The 15,226-nt window shown below is 37.2% G+C and overlaps 2 protein-coding genes across 3 annotated transcripts; one reads left to right on the top strand and one right to left on the bottom strand.

The window, feature by feature from the left end:
- Nucleotides 1–556: 556 nt before the first annotated feature.
- LOC113675579 (uncharacterized) lies at nt 557–4,116 on the bottom strand. Of its 2 annotated transcripts, XM_089188857.1 has the most exons (6): nt 3,904–4,116; nt 3,360–3,422; nt 2,641–2,669; nt 1,557–1,599; nt 949–1,002; nt 557–719 (listed from the first exon to the last, which is right to left on the bottom strand). In XM_089188857.1, exons 1-6 carry the CDS (start codon nt 3,982–3,984, stop codon nt 639–641), a joined length of 351 nt encoding a protein of 116 aa, XP_089044983.1. In that variant the 5' UTR covers nt 3,985–4,116; the 3' UTR covers nt 557–638. The 2 variants fall into 2 exon arrangements, with proteins under 2 accessions (XP_089044983.1, XP_089044984.1); XM_089188858.1 differs by lacking the exon at nt 949–1,002.
- A 3,867-nt stretch (nt 4,117–7,983) lies between these two features.
- Nucleotides 7,984–14,904, top strand: LOC113675582 (uncharacterized). Its single transcript, XM_027192174.2, has 11 exons — nt 7,984–8,095; nt 8,276–8,335; nt 9,454–9,573; nt 9,861–9,992; nt 10,184–10,207; nt 10,675–10,803; nt 11,819–11,842; nt 12,291–12,513; nt 13,430–13,499; nt 14,254–14,406; nt 14,788–14,904. The coding sequence occupies exons 3-10, from the start codon at nt 9,465–9,467 to the stop codon at nt 14,404–14,406; spliced, it is 864 nt and encodes a 287-aa protein (XP_027047975.1). The 5' UTR covers nt 7,984–8,095; nt 8,276–8,335; nt 9,454–9,464; the 3' UTR covers nt 14,788–14,904.
- The last annotated feature ends 322 nt before the right edge of the window (nt 14,905–15,226 follow it).

Here is a 15,226-nt window from a genome sequence, read left to right as displayed (position 1 = left end):
AAAGCGATTGCGTGACGCTCGGTAAGCTGTAAGATGACATGTTATTATATACCAGATGTAAAAACTCTTCAGATTCTTAGTCTGCATTTTGTACCCACCCTGCAGTCTGCATTGTATATTTTGTATCCGGTCTGCAGTCTGCTGTCTGCATTTTGTGCTAACAGGTATCCGTGGCACCAATACAGTTTATTTTTGGTTACATTTATTTGCAAAACACACATAATCTACCACAAAATACCTGTGAGTGAGGTAATTCGACATTTTCGTTCTTTCCCACATTAATATTCTTCTCTCCTTTTGTAAGAATGTAGACATTACTCACAATGTTTCAAGTAATCCACCCACCCTACAAAAAAGTAACTCTTGCATGCATAGCATGCCTATGTTTTAAAATAGGTATATGCCCTTGGCCAGACTTGAGCGCACTATTTCAGTATACTAGTCCGACACCCGAAGTATCACTACACTTGATTCCAAGGATCCAGTACCATCCAGGTATCCCAGTTACCCTGCTCACAGAGTCTAGTTTAAAAAGGCAACGAACTTAACAACCATGAGCATTTTGATTATGCTTTATTTCAAACAAGTTTGTATCCGTAACAAAAGAGTATGTTGGCCCTGAGGCTGAGTGACTTGAGCTATTCTTGTAAAAATCGCAGACTGTCTCTCAACTGCCTGTAATAGGTTCTCATTGGTTCAGGTGCCTTGTCCCTTTTTCCCTAAAAATGTTAAAATGATTAGGAAAAGTTATACATATTAACAGTTGGCCAAAGGTTACATTTTTCTTCCACAAACGGGAGAAACTAGCAGTATTCCTTGTTGCTTCATGCGGCATTAGTTACGAAGGTCGACCTCTTTGCTGACATGATACATTAACCGTCTGAGCTATGTTACCTACGTGCTTGGAACAATAATCATAAAGTTAACAGCCATTGCTTCATTACCAACCTTATAGCGCGGGTTGTAACGACTGAGTTCCATTGTTTCCCTTTCTGCTGGCTGCTACATGAATCATGAAAATAACAAGGATAGTTGTGAAACGATGGAAACTATTACATAACCGGTATGGCCTCGCGGGCGCAAGCCCATAGAAAACTGAGTGTTGTAGGACCGGATTGGTTGACGTGAGCCGGTCCAGGAAAAGCCGTCCGGTCCTGCACTTACACGGCTTTGTCGCAAAAACTTAAAAGAAAAAAAGACCGACAAAAGTCGCGTTTTTTCGATGAATTGTGTGTTTTTATTGTCCTGACTTGATGAGACCTCGATATGACCTTCGAAACAACTATTTTCCAGTCCGGTCCTCCCACTCAATCAATAAGTACATAATATTTCCGTAGTGACAATGATGATATTGATTAGGATAATGATAAAGGAAATGATGATGATGGCCATAATGATATGATAATTATTTCTATGGTAACAATCATGTCAGTGATGATGAGGATGATGATGCTGATTATGATAATTGTGGCATCCAAATTGATTCTTATTTAATAATAACGTCGCTGACATTGATATAAATGCATTACGTGGTGATGATAGTCCAATGAAAATACCTGTTCCTTCACTTCTCCTAAATTCTGAGATCTTCCGTCTCCCCTGTAGTAGATAAAATGATCAATTGCTTAAAATTAACTAACTAATAATGTACATGAAGAAAATTACGTGCTTCTGATCGGCTGAAAACTAGTAACACGAGTTTAAAGTTTAAGACGAGTGCAATTTACGAATGACGCGCACGCTTTCAAAATTTCTTGACTCTCTGTGATGTTTTTCATGTACATTATTGGCAAGTAGTAATATGATTTCTCTTTGCAATTTTGTGTTAATTAAAATAATTGCCTGTAAATTTTCCAATAACCTCATTAAAACACAAATGCTTCCGTCTTCGTTTGTACATGGAACATTGTACGATAATGTGACGGTATAATCCAACACTACAGTCCCACAAACTCGTTCAACTACTTTATTAAACAGCGAGTAATGTTCTTGACAAGGAGCGACTTCTAAAAGCAGCACAATACTTATCGTTAATAAACCTAATTAAGCACACCACAGTCAATATCCTGGCTCACCACCGACACAACCTCGCTGCTGTCTCCAAAGTTCTTTGAAATAAGCGGCCTTCCGCAGTGACTCTCTCTCGGTATAGCTTTCAAAGCATTCGTCGCTCCGACAACAACAACTACTACTACTACCACTACACAAGTGAGTCTTAATATATCTTTACAAAGTGTTCTAGAACATTCCAGACGCTTACATAAGAACTATTTTAGAAGTAATACATAATAAATGCGCGACTTGATGAAATGTTCTGGAAAGTTCTAAAGTATTCCAGTCAGAATGACTCAGCACTCTAGATATTTCTAGAAGCCTATATTTACAATAATAACTCGTAACAATAAAGACTGGACTCATCAAGTCCGGAAAAAAATTAAACAATCAACAAATCGAAGGATCAGTAAAAGAACCAAGTCTATTGCTTTTATAGTTTTTGGTCACTTCAGACTATTTTGTTCCTTAAAACATTATTTTGTGAGTAGCTATGAAATAATAGTAAATCTAGCTGATAACGTCGTTGTTTATGTGCAGCTAAAACGCGCTTTTAATTTTTTGTCCAACATTTGACGTTTAACATACCTTTGCACCTCTCTTCCTCCATCTTCTCTCTGTCAAGGTATAGACGAAACAAGAAATAAGAAAGAGAGAAGAGGTATATCAGTCAGCGTTTTTTTGTTTTAAAAGTTGAACGTGTGAGATATTAAACGTCATGAAAAGTTGTCATTACACCGTTAATCAACAGACCTCAAAACATCAAAAACCTTCTTCATTTCTCATCAACTAACCAATTCGACAGAATAAAGAATGTTGAAAATGAATGTGTATGAAATGTATGTGCTACAGCCTTCATTAAATTGTGACAGGTTTCATAAGAAATAAGTGAGGCAATGGACTAAACCAATGATGGTTAATGCAATCACGGCATCCTAACTTTCTAGAATAATTATCATTTAACTTTCATCAAATTGAAGGAACTAAGTCGCAGTTTCATATAAGTTCCTCAAATCCAATCGGTTTCAATCTTCTCGACACTCAAGCAAGGGCAGCAGCAATCGAATGCTCCTCCTCCATCCCCTAACTCCTCGCTTGTTTTTCTCCCTTTCACCCTGTAGTGCTTCGTAGCTCACGCTTATTACGCGTGGCTAAAGGGAACTGGAAATGATTGCTGTGAAGACTGTACCTTCTTCTTGTCATTTAGGTGTGTTTTTACTATTGCTACTAGGGGAGTAGTGTGGTTTTCTTTTCGCTGATGCCAAACGCCGCCTTAAAATTTACTCAATACTCAATGCGACACAAACCTTATAATTCCTGGGCTTGTAGTCTTTGAAGGGTCCTATTCGCAGACTCGAACCCTTGTGATCCTACCGATAAGGGGCAGAACAGTTGTTTAACTGGACAGTCACTTCCACTTACATTTAATCACTACCTTTCACGTTGTACTTCGAAGATTCTTCCAATTGAGTAACCTCATTTTGTCTTAATTTTTCGATCACGTCAATTATTGCTCCGTGTCTAGAGCACGGGGCAATTTAGAATTTATGACGTGGAGAAAAGCTCTAAAACCATCAGCAAGTGATAGCCAAGTGATAAGAAACAAAACAAAAACGCAAAGTTAGAGTTTCAGTAATTTTCATAGATGTTATTAATACCTACTATAAAATAGCCTGATTTATTAACAAAAAAAATTACTGATCTAGAAACGTTTGTGTTTGGCAAGACCAGGAAACTTTCAATCTTCCCTGAAAACGCCATCAAACGCCTCCTTGATTGGCTGTGCATTTATATTTCAGGGCTGAGGTAGAGGGTGAAAATGTGTGCAAATAAGTTTGAATTAAATCTTACCCGTGCCTCTGATTTTGAACCTGGCAAGTTCAGAAGGAGTAAAAACGCGACTGTGGCGGGCAAAACTTTTTCACAAAACATGGCGCAAGTTCTGTTCAAGCCGGTGGCAAATTTGATATACCAAAAGCTGAGGGAGTTGTTTTGTCTTATGCTATATGTAATTACAATGAACGAAAAAGCCTTCTTTTGAGAATTGCTATTAAACCATTAAGAACCGCAAATAATCTAATTAAACACTTTCATAGTTTGCATCACAGGAGAGGAAATTTATATACAGGCAGCTAAATTGGGATATAAATATTGCAAATTCCCAAATCAATCTTTTCTTCGGCTGCCTAAGTTATTAATTTCTTGTATTCAGCGGGCAAAGCAATTAAATGAGTAATTGTGATTTTTCTTTAGCTATGCTGTGAACAAGAGTTGGGTTGGGAAACAGTATCTAGTAGTCTATAGCTTCTAGAAAGGACTAATTTAGCCTAAAATACTGAAAAACCAAATCTCTAATCAGCACAGGTTTTCTTTTTATTTCTACGAAATCGCTATAGATGTCGTAAGGAGCTTTCTTTTTTACATTTATCGATTTTATCCCAAATGAAAACGACAATAATTTTTAGTGATGGTAATAGCATTGAGTGGGGTCCCATTCGGTCTGTAATCATACGAGTGATGACAAAATCAGACGACCGCGCAGCTGGAGACCGATTTGTTTATCACTTGTATGATTAAAGACCAAATTGGACCACACGAAGTCTTATTATCAATTAATCATAAAAATTAGAATTTCGGAGAAAAGAAGAAGAGTCAAGTTGTCGTTATCGTCTGCAACAAACCATTTTGCAATCTTGAATGTATCAAGGGCAGTTTCGTTTCTTTGAAAGGAAATTTCATCAAAAAGTGAAAAGATCATAAATTCTGTTGAGTTTCAGCTTGATCTTCGAACGTTTTGAGAATTATTTAATTATCCTCGGCCTTTCAAGCTTACCAACAGCCCAAAGTTGTAAAAGGGATTTGAAAAGCAGACTTCTCCTCTAATTTGGTTTGTTTCTGTATTCATTTTTTTTTCTTCGTCAAGCACGAACTTGTCATGTAATATTTAAGCTGGGTTACAAATAATGGAATATGCTTCTGCGAGGCTGATGACCCATCAAAGTTTGCGATTAAAAAAAAACCCTAATTTATTACTTAAAATGTACTTTAAAATTCATGTCATGTTGAATAAAAGTCAACGTTTACTTTATGTAAAACTTTTTGTCCAGCGAGAATAAACCTGCACGTGACATCCTCCTTCATATCTCAAGACATTTTTAACCAAATTAATTCTTGAATGTTATCAATATATATGTCCCTTTGCTTTCGAATAGTCTTTTTCACAGATGTGTATTTAGTTGCCAAGCCTTTGATTTGGAGTGGACGCTGAAGGTGACCTTGTTGTGATAGAGACCAGTATCTAGTTAGCATGATAACAAAGTAATTTGCATTTGAAAAGCAGCAAGGTTTGTATCATAACAAGGTCAACTTTAGCCTCACTCCTGTTTAAAGGCTTGGCAACCAAGCACTCAATTGTAAAATGAACTATAAACGATTTTTCCTCGCTCATTAATGATTCTCCGCTGAACCTTGGTCTTATCACCTGAGTGGATGATATGAATCGGCCACAGTAAAGAACTCTGCTGCTGACGTTTCGAGCGCAAGCCCTTCGTCGAGAGAATAGAGGAATCGTGGAAAGTGTGTGATTTATATGCAAAAAAATTGAGTTATGCTATTGGTGGGAACATGGTAACGTGAAATACACATGATGTTTTCGTTAAATGAAAAGTGTTTGTTGATATCGTGGGATTATGAATGCCGATTTGAAAGATAAATTTTTAATTATTCTAGAGTTTTACCTGCCATATCTGGCTTGTAAAGATTTTGGAGATTAAGGCCAAGGCCGAGGCCAAGCATGTGTTTGAATATTAAGAAGCATCAGATTTCATGTCTTTCGTTCTCTTTCAATGAAAAGAAAATCAATATATTTTCCGCTCCCTAGTGTTTTAGGTCAAGTAAAAGTTCAATATTTTTTATTTCATAAACACGAAAACTTAAAATTTTGTTTTGCCCAACTTATAACTGTAACTGACAGTTAAATGTGAGCAAAAACGATCAATTGAGGGATAAGAATAGATAAATTGGGTTTTAAAGACGTGAAGCATGCGAATAAGAATTCTTGGCTGCAATCGGGAGCCAAAATTGTAGTTATACTCTAATTCGCTACTCCGCTCAAACGAATATAAAACATTTATCATGTAATAAGCTACCATAGTTGGGGTGTGTCAACACGAGCTGTGTGCGACCCTCTTTATTATGTCTTGCACGAATAATTACAGAAACTCTTAAAGACTCAAAATACAACAACCGAACAACTAATAATACAATTAACGCACTGACTCACGCATAATCTTTGTAAATATGTATATGGAAACTGACGGCAAGGTTACAGAAACTCTGAAAGGCTCCTAATACAGCAAGCCAACGACTGATAATATAATAAACGCACTGACTCTTATGCATACTCTTTGTAAATATGTTTATAAAAACTGACAGCCCTCACTGAGTATTGAGTATTTAATTTTGAGGGCGCAGAGACATTCGTATGATGCGAATGAATATGAATGAAAGCAACGCTGTATATATACAAACTCTCTGCTAATAAAGCAGTTGTCACGACATATACCATGCAACACCCCACACAATAGGTTACGTAACCCATGTGAATTCATATGCTGTCAAGTCCAAAAAGGCTAATTTACATGAATGCAGGCAATACCAATTAAGCCTGCCATTAAAGAAAGAGGTCTATGATTGAATAGATTAATAAAGGAAATAGATTTTTAAGATTATTAATCATGAAGAGATAGGAACTATATCTGAAGTTGTAATATACAGAACGCATCACAAGCCGCATTGATAAATTGTACTTTTGGCACAGTTTTAACCAAAGACAAACTGTGATAGCCATAGTTCGCAGAGGGTAAATCTTATAACGAACGTGTTAGAAAATGTGTATGTCTTTGTATTATTTTCAATAAAAATAGAAAAAGTCGAACTTATCACTTATAACTGTATCTATTGCCAAAAGCAATGTCTTGGTGAAAGGATTGGTTACCTCGCAAAAATCAGTACCAAACCATGGCGAATGCCCTCGAGTTTATCCTCAATTCAATTAAAGAAAACACATTACCCGTACTTTGAAAAGGAGTATTTCTTCATCATTTCATTTGCACCGCATTTCATTAAAAGAAAAATAACATACTCTTACGACAGAGCATGTATAAGCAGACAGCGTGTTATAATACATCCTTCTCCGTCCTCGGGATGACTTCTAAAAGCTTTGGTTTCCAGCTCAAACCGGGTAGAAATGAGAACCTTCCAGAATGGACTGATTTGTTGTTAGCGCGGACAGGGCCTGATTCACATATTGCAGGTGTCAAAATGTTACCTGACAAACGCTATCTAGGGAGATCACGTTTTTCAAAAGTCGATAAATACTTCTTCAACCCACAATCTTCCCTTAATTGCGCCATTGAAAGCGTTGGAAAGATCTGTCAATTGGCTTCACACTCTTCAAAGCGCCCCATAGAACAAACGCAACCTTTTGACACGATAGTTTTCACCTACTTTTCAACACTGGCATGTACGAGAGAAATGGTGCGTAGCTGTTGCTTTATCTTCAACAGTGAAAAAATGATTGAAAATCGTACCCGTTGGAAATATGATCTAAGCAACATTATATCAAACCTTGATCGAGATTAAGAACCACAATATACACCCAAAATCAATTTCACAGTGCACCCCTAATTACACTTTTGTAATCCTTTGAATAGTTCACCAAATGACTTCACCTTTTCTCACACATGCAACGAAAGGAACTAAAAAATTTTTTGGTAGAAAAGTTAACATTCACTCATTAATGATTCCCACAAAAGAATTGTTAGGAAAATTTCTTATTTTATCGTTAGCAACTGAAGAAATGTAGAGGTGTGTTTTCCTTTTTATTAACGATCGTGGTTATGCGTCAAAGAGATCCTATTTTTCTTTTATTCACACATTGATTTGCATTTCTGGCCCTGTAATTATCGACATTATAAATCTCAACATCTCTCCCCGTCCCACTTCGATTCACTTGCAGGCCAAGTGCAGTGCGTTTCCCAAGGTAGGATCAATCTTAGTAAATTTTTATCTCATATAAAAAGGATAACAATCCATTAAGTGCTAAAACGGAACTTAAAAAAACTCTCTTTGGATTTTTAAAACTGAGAGTGTCCTTCCTCACTAAGAAGGTGTTATTGTATACTTTACAACTTTTAACTAGCTCTTATTTCTAACATTTCAGTAATCTGTCATCGCAATTTAGTTCACGACTGTTGCGGGCCAAGTACCGTACGTTTACAAGGTGGGATCAGTTTTCTCCTTTTAATTTTTTTTTATTTTAGCTTCTTTAGATGCCTCACAAGATCTTCACTTAAAGGAGTCTTAAATTTTATCTCAAACAAATCTTTATTCTTAACCTCTAGTTGCAAAGTTTCGATGAATTTGGATCTTGAAACTCAACGTGCCTAGTTACGGAAACAATAACCAAACCTGATAAAATTGACATAGAGATTACGAATATGCGTCATTTTGGAGTAAAAATGAAAATACCGTCACCATTTGAAAAAAATTAGGCTTTTACTTTCACTTTTTTCTTCGTTTGCATGTCTTGATGGATTCTATGAATAAAAACCCCTGTGTCAAGTACGATATCTATCAATTAAAAAGCTTTTCAATTTATTTTAAAATGATAATTGTAAAGGCTGAAAAGCTTGTGGGGTCATTTATACAAGATCTGATGTGCTAATAGATTTATGAAAGTTTTTAATTTGTCTAAAACCTAAGAAACACAGCCATCTCGAGACGCGTAAAATTAACTAAATTTCAATCGAATTACAGTAATTCAAAGGTTTAACCTAACAGGTGTTATGTGCAAAAAAATCAATTGATCTCAAATTGCATATGGATGCAGGCGTCACTTAGAAAGTAAACATTTATCGTTTTTCTTAATTCAGATTCTACAGTTACAGGAAATGTTTCGTTAAATTTGTTGATATCAAAATTGCGGGGAAAAATTGGAATTACAATGCTCAGTTTTGAAATGATAAATTTACAAAAACGACTTCAGTTGTCAGGGAAACATCCAATTAAACACGACTGTCACAATATAGAAATAGTTAATGCATACTCCATTTATCAGCATTATCATTATTATAATTTTTCTTTCACCTTTGGGGTTTTATTAAGTTTTCCTAGAAATCGATACAATTCTAATACTTATTTCCATTACAGTAGATTAGAACACATTTCTTTGTTAACAATTCGGTAAAGATAAAAACATTAATGATATGGGAGGCACTCTTGGTTTTATCGCTCAGAGACGCCTTGAGGTGAAGGTGGAACGACGCATGGCAAAGTGAAAATGTGTGAAGCCAGTTTAAAAAAATCTTTCCATTTACGCATTTTTTTTCAAATATTCAGATATTCTTAAGATGATTTCCATTTTATTCATTGGCCTGTACCTCGTCACGTTTCAAGTGACGTGTGAGGGCGCCCCAGGTCCAAAAATTATTATACAGAACGACGTCGAGAAAAGAGCCAGTGAGTATATTTCAATTCTTGCCTATATATACACATCGTAATTGATTGAACCTTCCTTAAAACTGCTTTGAGTCAAGTGACAAGACCTTAACTATAAATTTATGATTGGGGGGAAGCCTTCTGGATTTTTTTCATCTTCGCTTTAAGGAAATTTAGCTCTATCAGATTATTTGACGAAAAAATCACGAGAACTTAGTTACCACCGAGATTGCTTAGCACTTGCACCCTTTGTGTTTCATGTTTTCTTAATACGTAAACGATGATTTGCAGTTTATATTTTCTTGCAGTTTGTGCTGAAAACCAAATGGACAAAAGTAGTGGCTGTCCACAGTGGGAAGGCAAAGGATTTTGTTCTCAGAATAGTAAATACTATCAATTTATGATGGGAAACTGCTACGCAAGTTGTGGCCGTTGCCAGCGTAAGTAAAATCATATTCTAAGACATAGTCAAACACAGACAACTAACTTTACAGTCAGGAAGATGCTGGAATGTAATGTTAGTTCGGTGATATGAAGATAAGAAACTAATGAAGTAAATCGGAATTTAGAACTTATTTCGCCCCAAATGTCACCGTCGCATGTTTTAAAATCAACAAACTTTCTTTTGCAGTGCCTCCAACGGAAGCACCGAAAGGTGAAAATTTACTATTTTATAATAACTATTATGTAATAAACATTTTTACAAAAGAAGTTGAAATCAGGAATTGAACAGACTTCTCTTCGGGAGTCGTACCAAACAGCAGATTCAGTTTCATTAGCTCTTTCCATTCAAGATGAACTCTCAAACAGAAGCCCGTTCCAAAGAAATTATGGTAACCTATCCAGGCAATAACTTTGGCTGCGCGCTCGTTGGCAAGTCCGTCTGTGCGCAAGCTGTATTTCGCATGCGTAGCAAGCTTTATTGTAGGTACTAAGTGCGCAAGCTGTATTTTGCATGCATAGCAAGCTGTATTGTTAGCAATAAGTGTGAAAAGAAACGTGGAACAATCTTGAGTTGCCTTTTGAGAAACAAAACGGGACTCCGGTCAAAGGCTTGACTTAGTCTACATCTGTCGATATATTTTTTTTACCTTTGGTGATACACGAGCATGTTTTCCACAGCGTGTACAGCCAACGAGATAGACAAAAAGGGTAGCTACTGCACTATGTGGAAAAAAAATTATGGATGTACCGGCGGCATGGAACAGTTTATGAGAAAAAACTGTTATGCTACTTGTGGTCACTGTATAAGTAAGTGATATTAGAAATAGACAATGTGAACAAAATATTTTGGGCAGTTTGAGATAGTGAGGGAGCCAAGTGGAAGATTCAGAACCCAGTTTTTCTCTACTTGTTAATCATTAATTTTTTGGAAGAAACACATTTCGCTGAACATTGGCTCGCCTGTTAATAAGATTTCAGAGCAGTAGATGAAAGTGAAATGTGATCATCGCAGTAAATTTTCCAATTTAAGCAATTGGAAAGAAGAAGCCTGAAAAAAATCAGGGCTTCAACGGGATTCGAACCCGTGACCTCCGCGATACCGGTGCGATGCTCTACCAACTGAGCTTTGAAGCCACACATTGGGAGCGAGGTCAATTTATTGAGTCAATAAATTGCTCAATAAATAAACTCAATAAATTGACCTCGCTCCCAATGTGTGGCTTCAAAGCTCAGTTGGTAGAGCATCGCACCGGTATCGCGGAGGTCACGGGTTCGAATCCCGTTGAAGCCCTGATTTTTTTCAGGCTTCTTCTTTCCAATTGCTTAAATTGGAAAATTTACTGCGATGATCACATTTCACTTTCATCTACAACCGCAGTACAAAAAATATGAATTATTTCATATAAAACTTCACAGAGCAGTAGATGTGTGGTATGAGAAACGACTTCCAGTAGAAGTGGGGTCTAACCATTTTCAAAACAGTAATTGTTTTGGCCATTGGGGGAATAGCATTCGTAGTAATCCAAGAAAAAGCTTTTTGAGTTTGAATTATATCCGCACAGGAATTCATTTCCATATAGCCACGTTATCACCCCTGTTAGAAATTTTACCTCATTTTAGAAGGTCTATCATCTCATTTTGAGTTAAGGAAAAAAATTAATATATTTAGTATTGTATCGCAGTAAGGTAATTGAGTAAGCATGCACGTTTGCTGCGAAACGAGCATTTTTAGTTGTTGTTGACAGCCTTTTTGTTCATTTATAACTCCTTTTTCATATGCAACTTAGTCAGGTGTACGCTTCTTTTTTCCTTGTTTTTTCAGTGGCGCCCACACCAATCCCACAAGGTGAGTCTTTAAGATCAAACAAGAATAGAACCAAACTAGAACAAAATCAAACTATCTAACATGCCAATAGAGGAACGGGCATGTCCATATAACCACAGGTATAAGCTTACAACGGACAGGCATTCAAGGGCTAAAAGGCAATTAGACGGGGGCAGCTAAAAGACAGTCAAACGGGCAGATTGATAGACGGAAATACAGAGAGACAAATGGCCTACTCTGGAGATACATCACACTGAGCTAGACAGACATTATGGATGACTAACAGTCACTCAAATACCACACGCTGCAGATTTAAAGGCAGTCGAACACAGCATGGAACAGGTCTTGTGTGATGGCCTCCCGTTGCAGGACTATAAATTCTTGAACAAAGGTTGAATAAGGGCAGACGGAATAAACTAACGTATTTTATTTATTTTGATAAACATTGTTTTTATCTTTAACTACGAAGTGGACCCAGATGCCTGCCTGCAGGCCCATAATGAAAAGCGGGCTCTTCATGGAGCCCCAGCTTTGGTGTGGGATAACAAACTGGCTCAGGATGCAAAGAACTGGGCAGATCACTTGGCTTCTACTGGACGCCTAGTCCACGCTAAAAACATTGCCGAAGGAGAAAACCTGTACTCAGGCTCGAGCGGATTTGTCAAATCCTGTTCAGATGCCGTAAAGTCCTGGTAGGCATAGCTGCGTAAAAAAGGGTATACCAGGGAAATTTATCACAAATTTAGTATTATCGACAGATTATGAGTAGCAACTAATCAAAATGCACGTAAATGTAAATAGTTGGAGCTCAGGATATCTTGAAGTGTGATCTTTTTAGAGTGAGAGCAGTTCTAAAACGGAATATTGCCAGTGACAGTGATCTAACTCTCAATACTTTGAACGGAAGTCATCATGAAGGTCAAAATAAGAACCAAGTTTTTTAATTAACCTCGATGAACATTTTCCACAAGCCTTTTTATAATTCTTGAAGACATGAGGAAAAGAAATCGTCGTGCGATCTTTTTCAGGAGAACACGAATATGGATGAATACATTAGGATAATGGGAACGTATAGGATACTTAGCCTCTAATAGGGTGCCTTCGCCTCCCTCATGTCCACACAAAACCCCGCAGTAACATTAGATAAATTGAATGAGATAAATCACCTACATCAAGCAGTGACGCTTTCAGCCAATGGCTTTTAGAGCTTTTAGAACATTGATTTCAATCGAAATTGTACTTTAAAGTGTTGGTTTTTTATTGAGGAAAGAAACCAAAGAACCCAGAGAAAAACCCCTCAGAGGACAGATGAGATTCAACAGCAACCTCAACCCACGCGTGACGTTAGTTGTTGGAATCAAACCAAGACTGCACGTACCCTAACCCCAATGCGCTCCTGTTCTCCCTCCCCCTCCCCCCTCCCAGCCCGAAAATGTTAGTATCGCCACTTTTTGCTCCACATTTGATTTTTTAAGCTCATAGGCAATTCCATCATGACATCGTCATAGCCGAGTTGTTTACGATTACATCCTGTCCTTTAACTGACATCTGCTTTATGTTGACTTTCCAAATCCTGAAGTAAACCGATTTTATTTTGTTCATTGGTAGGTACAATGAAATAAAGTTTTATGACTTCGATAATCCAGGATTTAGTTTCGCTACTGGACATTTCACAGCGGTAAGAATAAGACTCATCACCGATGTCTGAGCACCTTAATTTCTCATCAAGATCGGAGAGGAATTTCCCATCCATTTTTCATATGTGTTGGTTACACTAAAACTCAAAATTACGACGCTGTTTCAGTAATTTGATAACTTATTTGATCAAAAATCTAATCATAACATATTTATCAATCGGGAGTTTCTTTGGTACCTTAAAATTGGCCCATGACCGTTACGGAGTAGTGGCGTTGACTTAAGAAAAAATCGTACGTGGGCCAATTGCAGTGCAACCAGGGGCTGGAATTTTTCCGACATGGTAATGGCTTCGCTTTACTTGGCTCTTTACAAAGCTTCGATGTACCATCCTCCCAAACAATCTTGATTTGCTCACCCACATTTTTCATGGCATCAGATATGTAGTCATTTTTTTTTAATTTTAAAATAATCATAATAACAATAGTAATGTTTATTAGAACATATTTCACGTGGTGGCTCTTCTTGTCCACTGTTTCAGGATCAAACTGGAATTTTTAATGTTGGAGAAAAACCCTCAGAGTAAGGACGACAACCAACTAACTTAATCCACTTTCGACGCCAGGTCCAGAAATCAAACTTGGGCCACAGCAGTGAGGGGCGAGAACTCTCACCATTGCAACATCCCCGCCTCCTGCAGCTAAATGACCCGTAATCGTATAGCTTTCCTGGTGAAGAAGAAGGATATGCACTTCAAAGCCAAATGTACGTTTACTTATTGTCAATGCTGCTTTCAGGTTGTATGGAAGAGCACCACCAAACTGGGCGCAGCTTTGACCAAAATAGTGTCAGATAACGGAATCACTCACACATATGTTGTGGCACGCTATTCGCCCGCAGGAAATGTGATTGGCCGTTTTGCTGCAAACGTCAAGCCAAAGTCCTCATAGGTTTGTATATCTCTTAGTATGTGGTAACGACGTAGCTATATCCACGTCTTACGAGCCGGGTAACAATGGACAAACTTCGAGTTAGTCACAGCAAAAAAAAATATTTTGGTGAAAAAAGCTGAAAAATTCACCACACAATGACATTATTGTCTTTCTCCAATTTCATCGGTTACTGTAAGTAAGCCTTTTTTAAAAAGCCTTGATAAATTATTGATTTGTTCTTGCTTTCTTATTGGCTACAAAAGAGATACGATTTTTTGGGTTAGTCTCCGTAGCCTTGCTGCAACAATATCTTTTTTTGCCAACATCTTGTGAGGCACCCACACTTTCCAGAGATAAATATAATGATGATAAAATGCTGTTTTGTTTTTCATTTTTTAGAACCCAGCCGTGAGCTGAGAAATAATTGGATATCACTGAGTATGTCAAAGAAAAATAATCTGTGATGGTTACAGACGAAAATTTGAATAAAACTTAGTTCCCAGGGGGTTGCACAAATATCGTTTCCTCTTTTTATTGTCAGAAAACGATCCAGCTTACAAACAAACTTTGGAAATTTTATGTCCTACAGAAATTTTACAGCAAATTCACTTCTCCCTTAATACCCCTATAGCCTACCGATCGAACAATTTTGGCCAATTTTTCTTCATCAGTGATACCAACGATGCCAACCTCTCCCATTCCTGCTCGTCTAAGGACTACAGCGCTCATTCTGTTGTCTTCCAAAGTGCAACGGTGGATAATTTCGCTTTAACGTGCAATTTGATGCCGGACTATTTTTAAAAAAAAATTTACTTAACCGAGAATTCCAAACTATAGG

This window comes from Pocillopora damicornis, chromosome 12 (assembly GCF_964200805.1).
Source record: "Pocillopora damicornis chromosome 12, jaPocDami1.2, whole genome shotgun sequence".
Classification (NCBI taxonomy): Eukaryota; Metazoa; Cnidaria; class Anthozoa; order Scleractinia; family Pocilloporidae; genus Pocillopora; species Pocillopora damicornis.
The sequence above is the reverse complement of the archived record's forward strand: the minus strand, read 5'-3'. Positions and strand labels throughout refer to the sequence as shown.

Excerpts from the sequence above, each read along its gene's own strand:
- LOC113675579 (XM_089188857.1), bottom strand. The coding sequence starts at position 3,984 with ATGTTTTGTGAAAAAGTTTTGCCCGCCACAGTCGCGTTTTTACTCCTT. Across the intron at positions 3,423-3,903 it reads GTTCAAAATCAGAGGCACGG|GATCACAAGGGTTCGAGTCT; the intron begins GTAAGATTTAAT and ends CCTTATCGGTAG. Across the intron at positions 1,600-2,640 it reads GGAGGAAGAGAGGTGCAAAG|GGGAGACGGAAGATCTCAGA; the intron begins GTATGTTAAACG and ends TATCTACTACAG.
- LOC113675582 (XM_027192174.2), top strand. The coding sequence starts at position 9,465 with ATGATTTCCATTTTATTCATTGGCCTGTACCTCGTCACGTTTCAAGTG. Across the intron at positions 10,804-11,818 it reads TACTTGTGGTCACTGTATAA|TGGCGCCCACACCAATCCCA; the intron begins GTAAGTGATATT and ends TTGTTTTTTCAG. Across the intron at positions 12,514-13,429 it reads TCAGATGCCGTAAAGTCCTG|GTACAATGAAATAAAGTTTT; the intron begins GTAGGCATAGCT and ends GTTCATTGGTAG.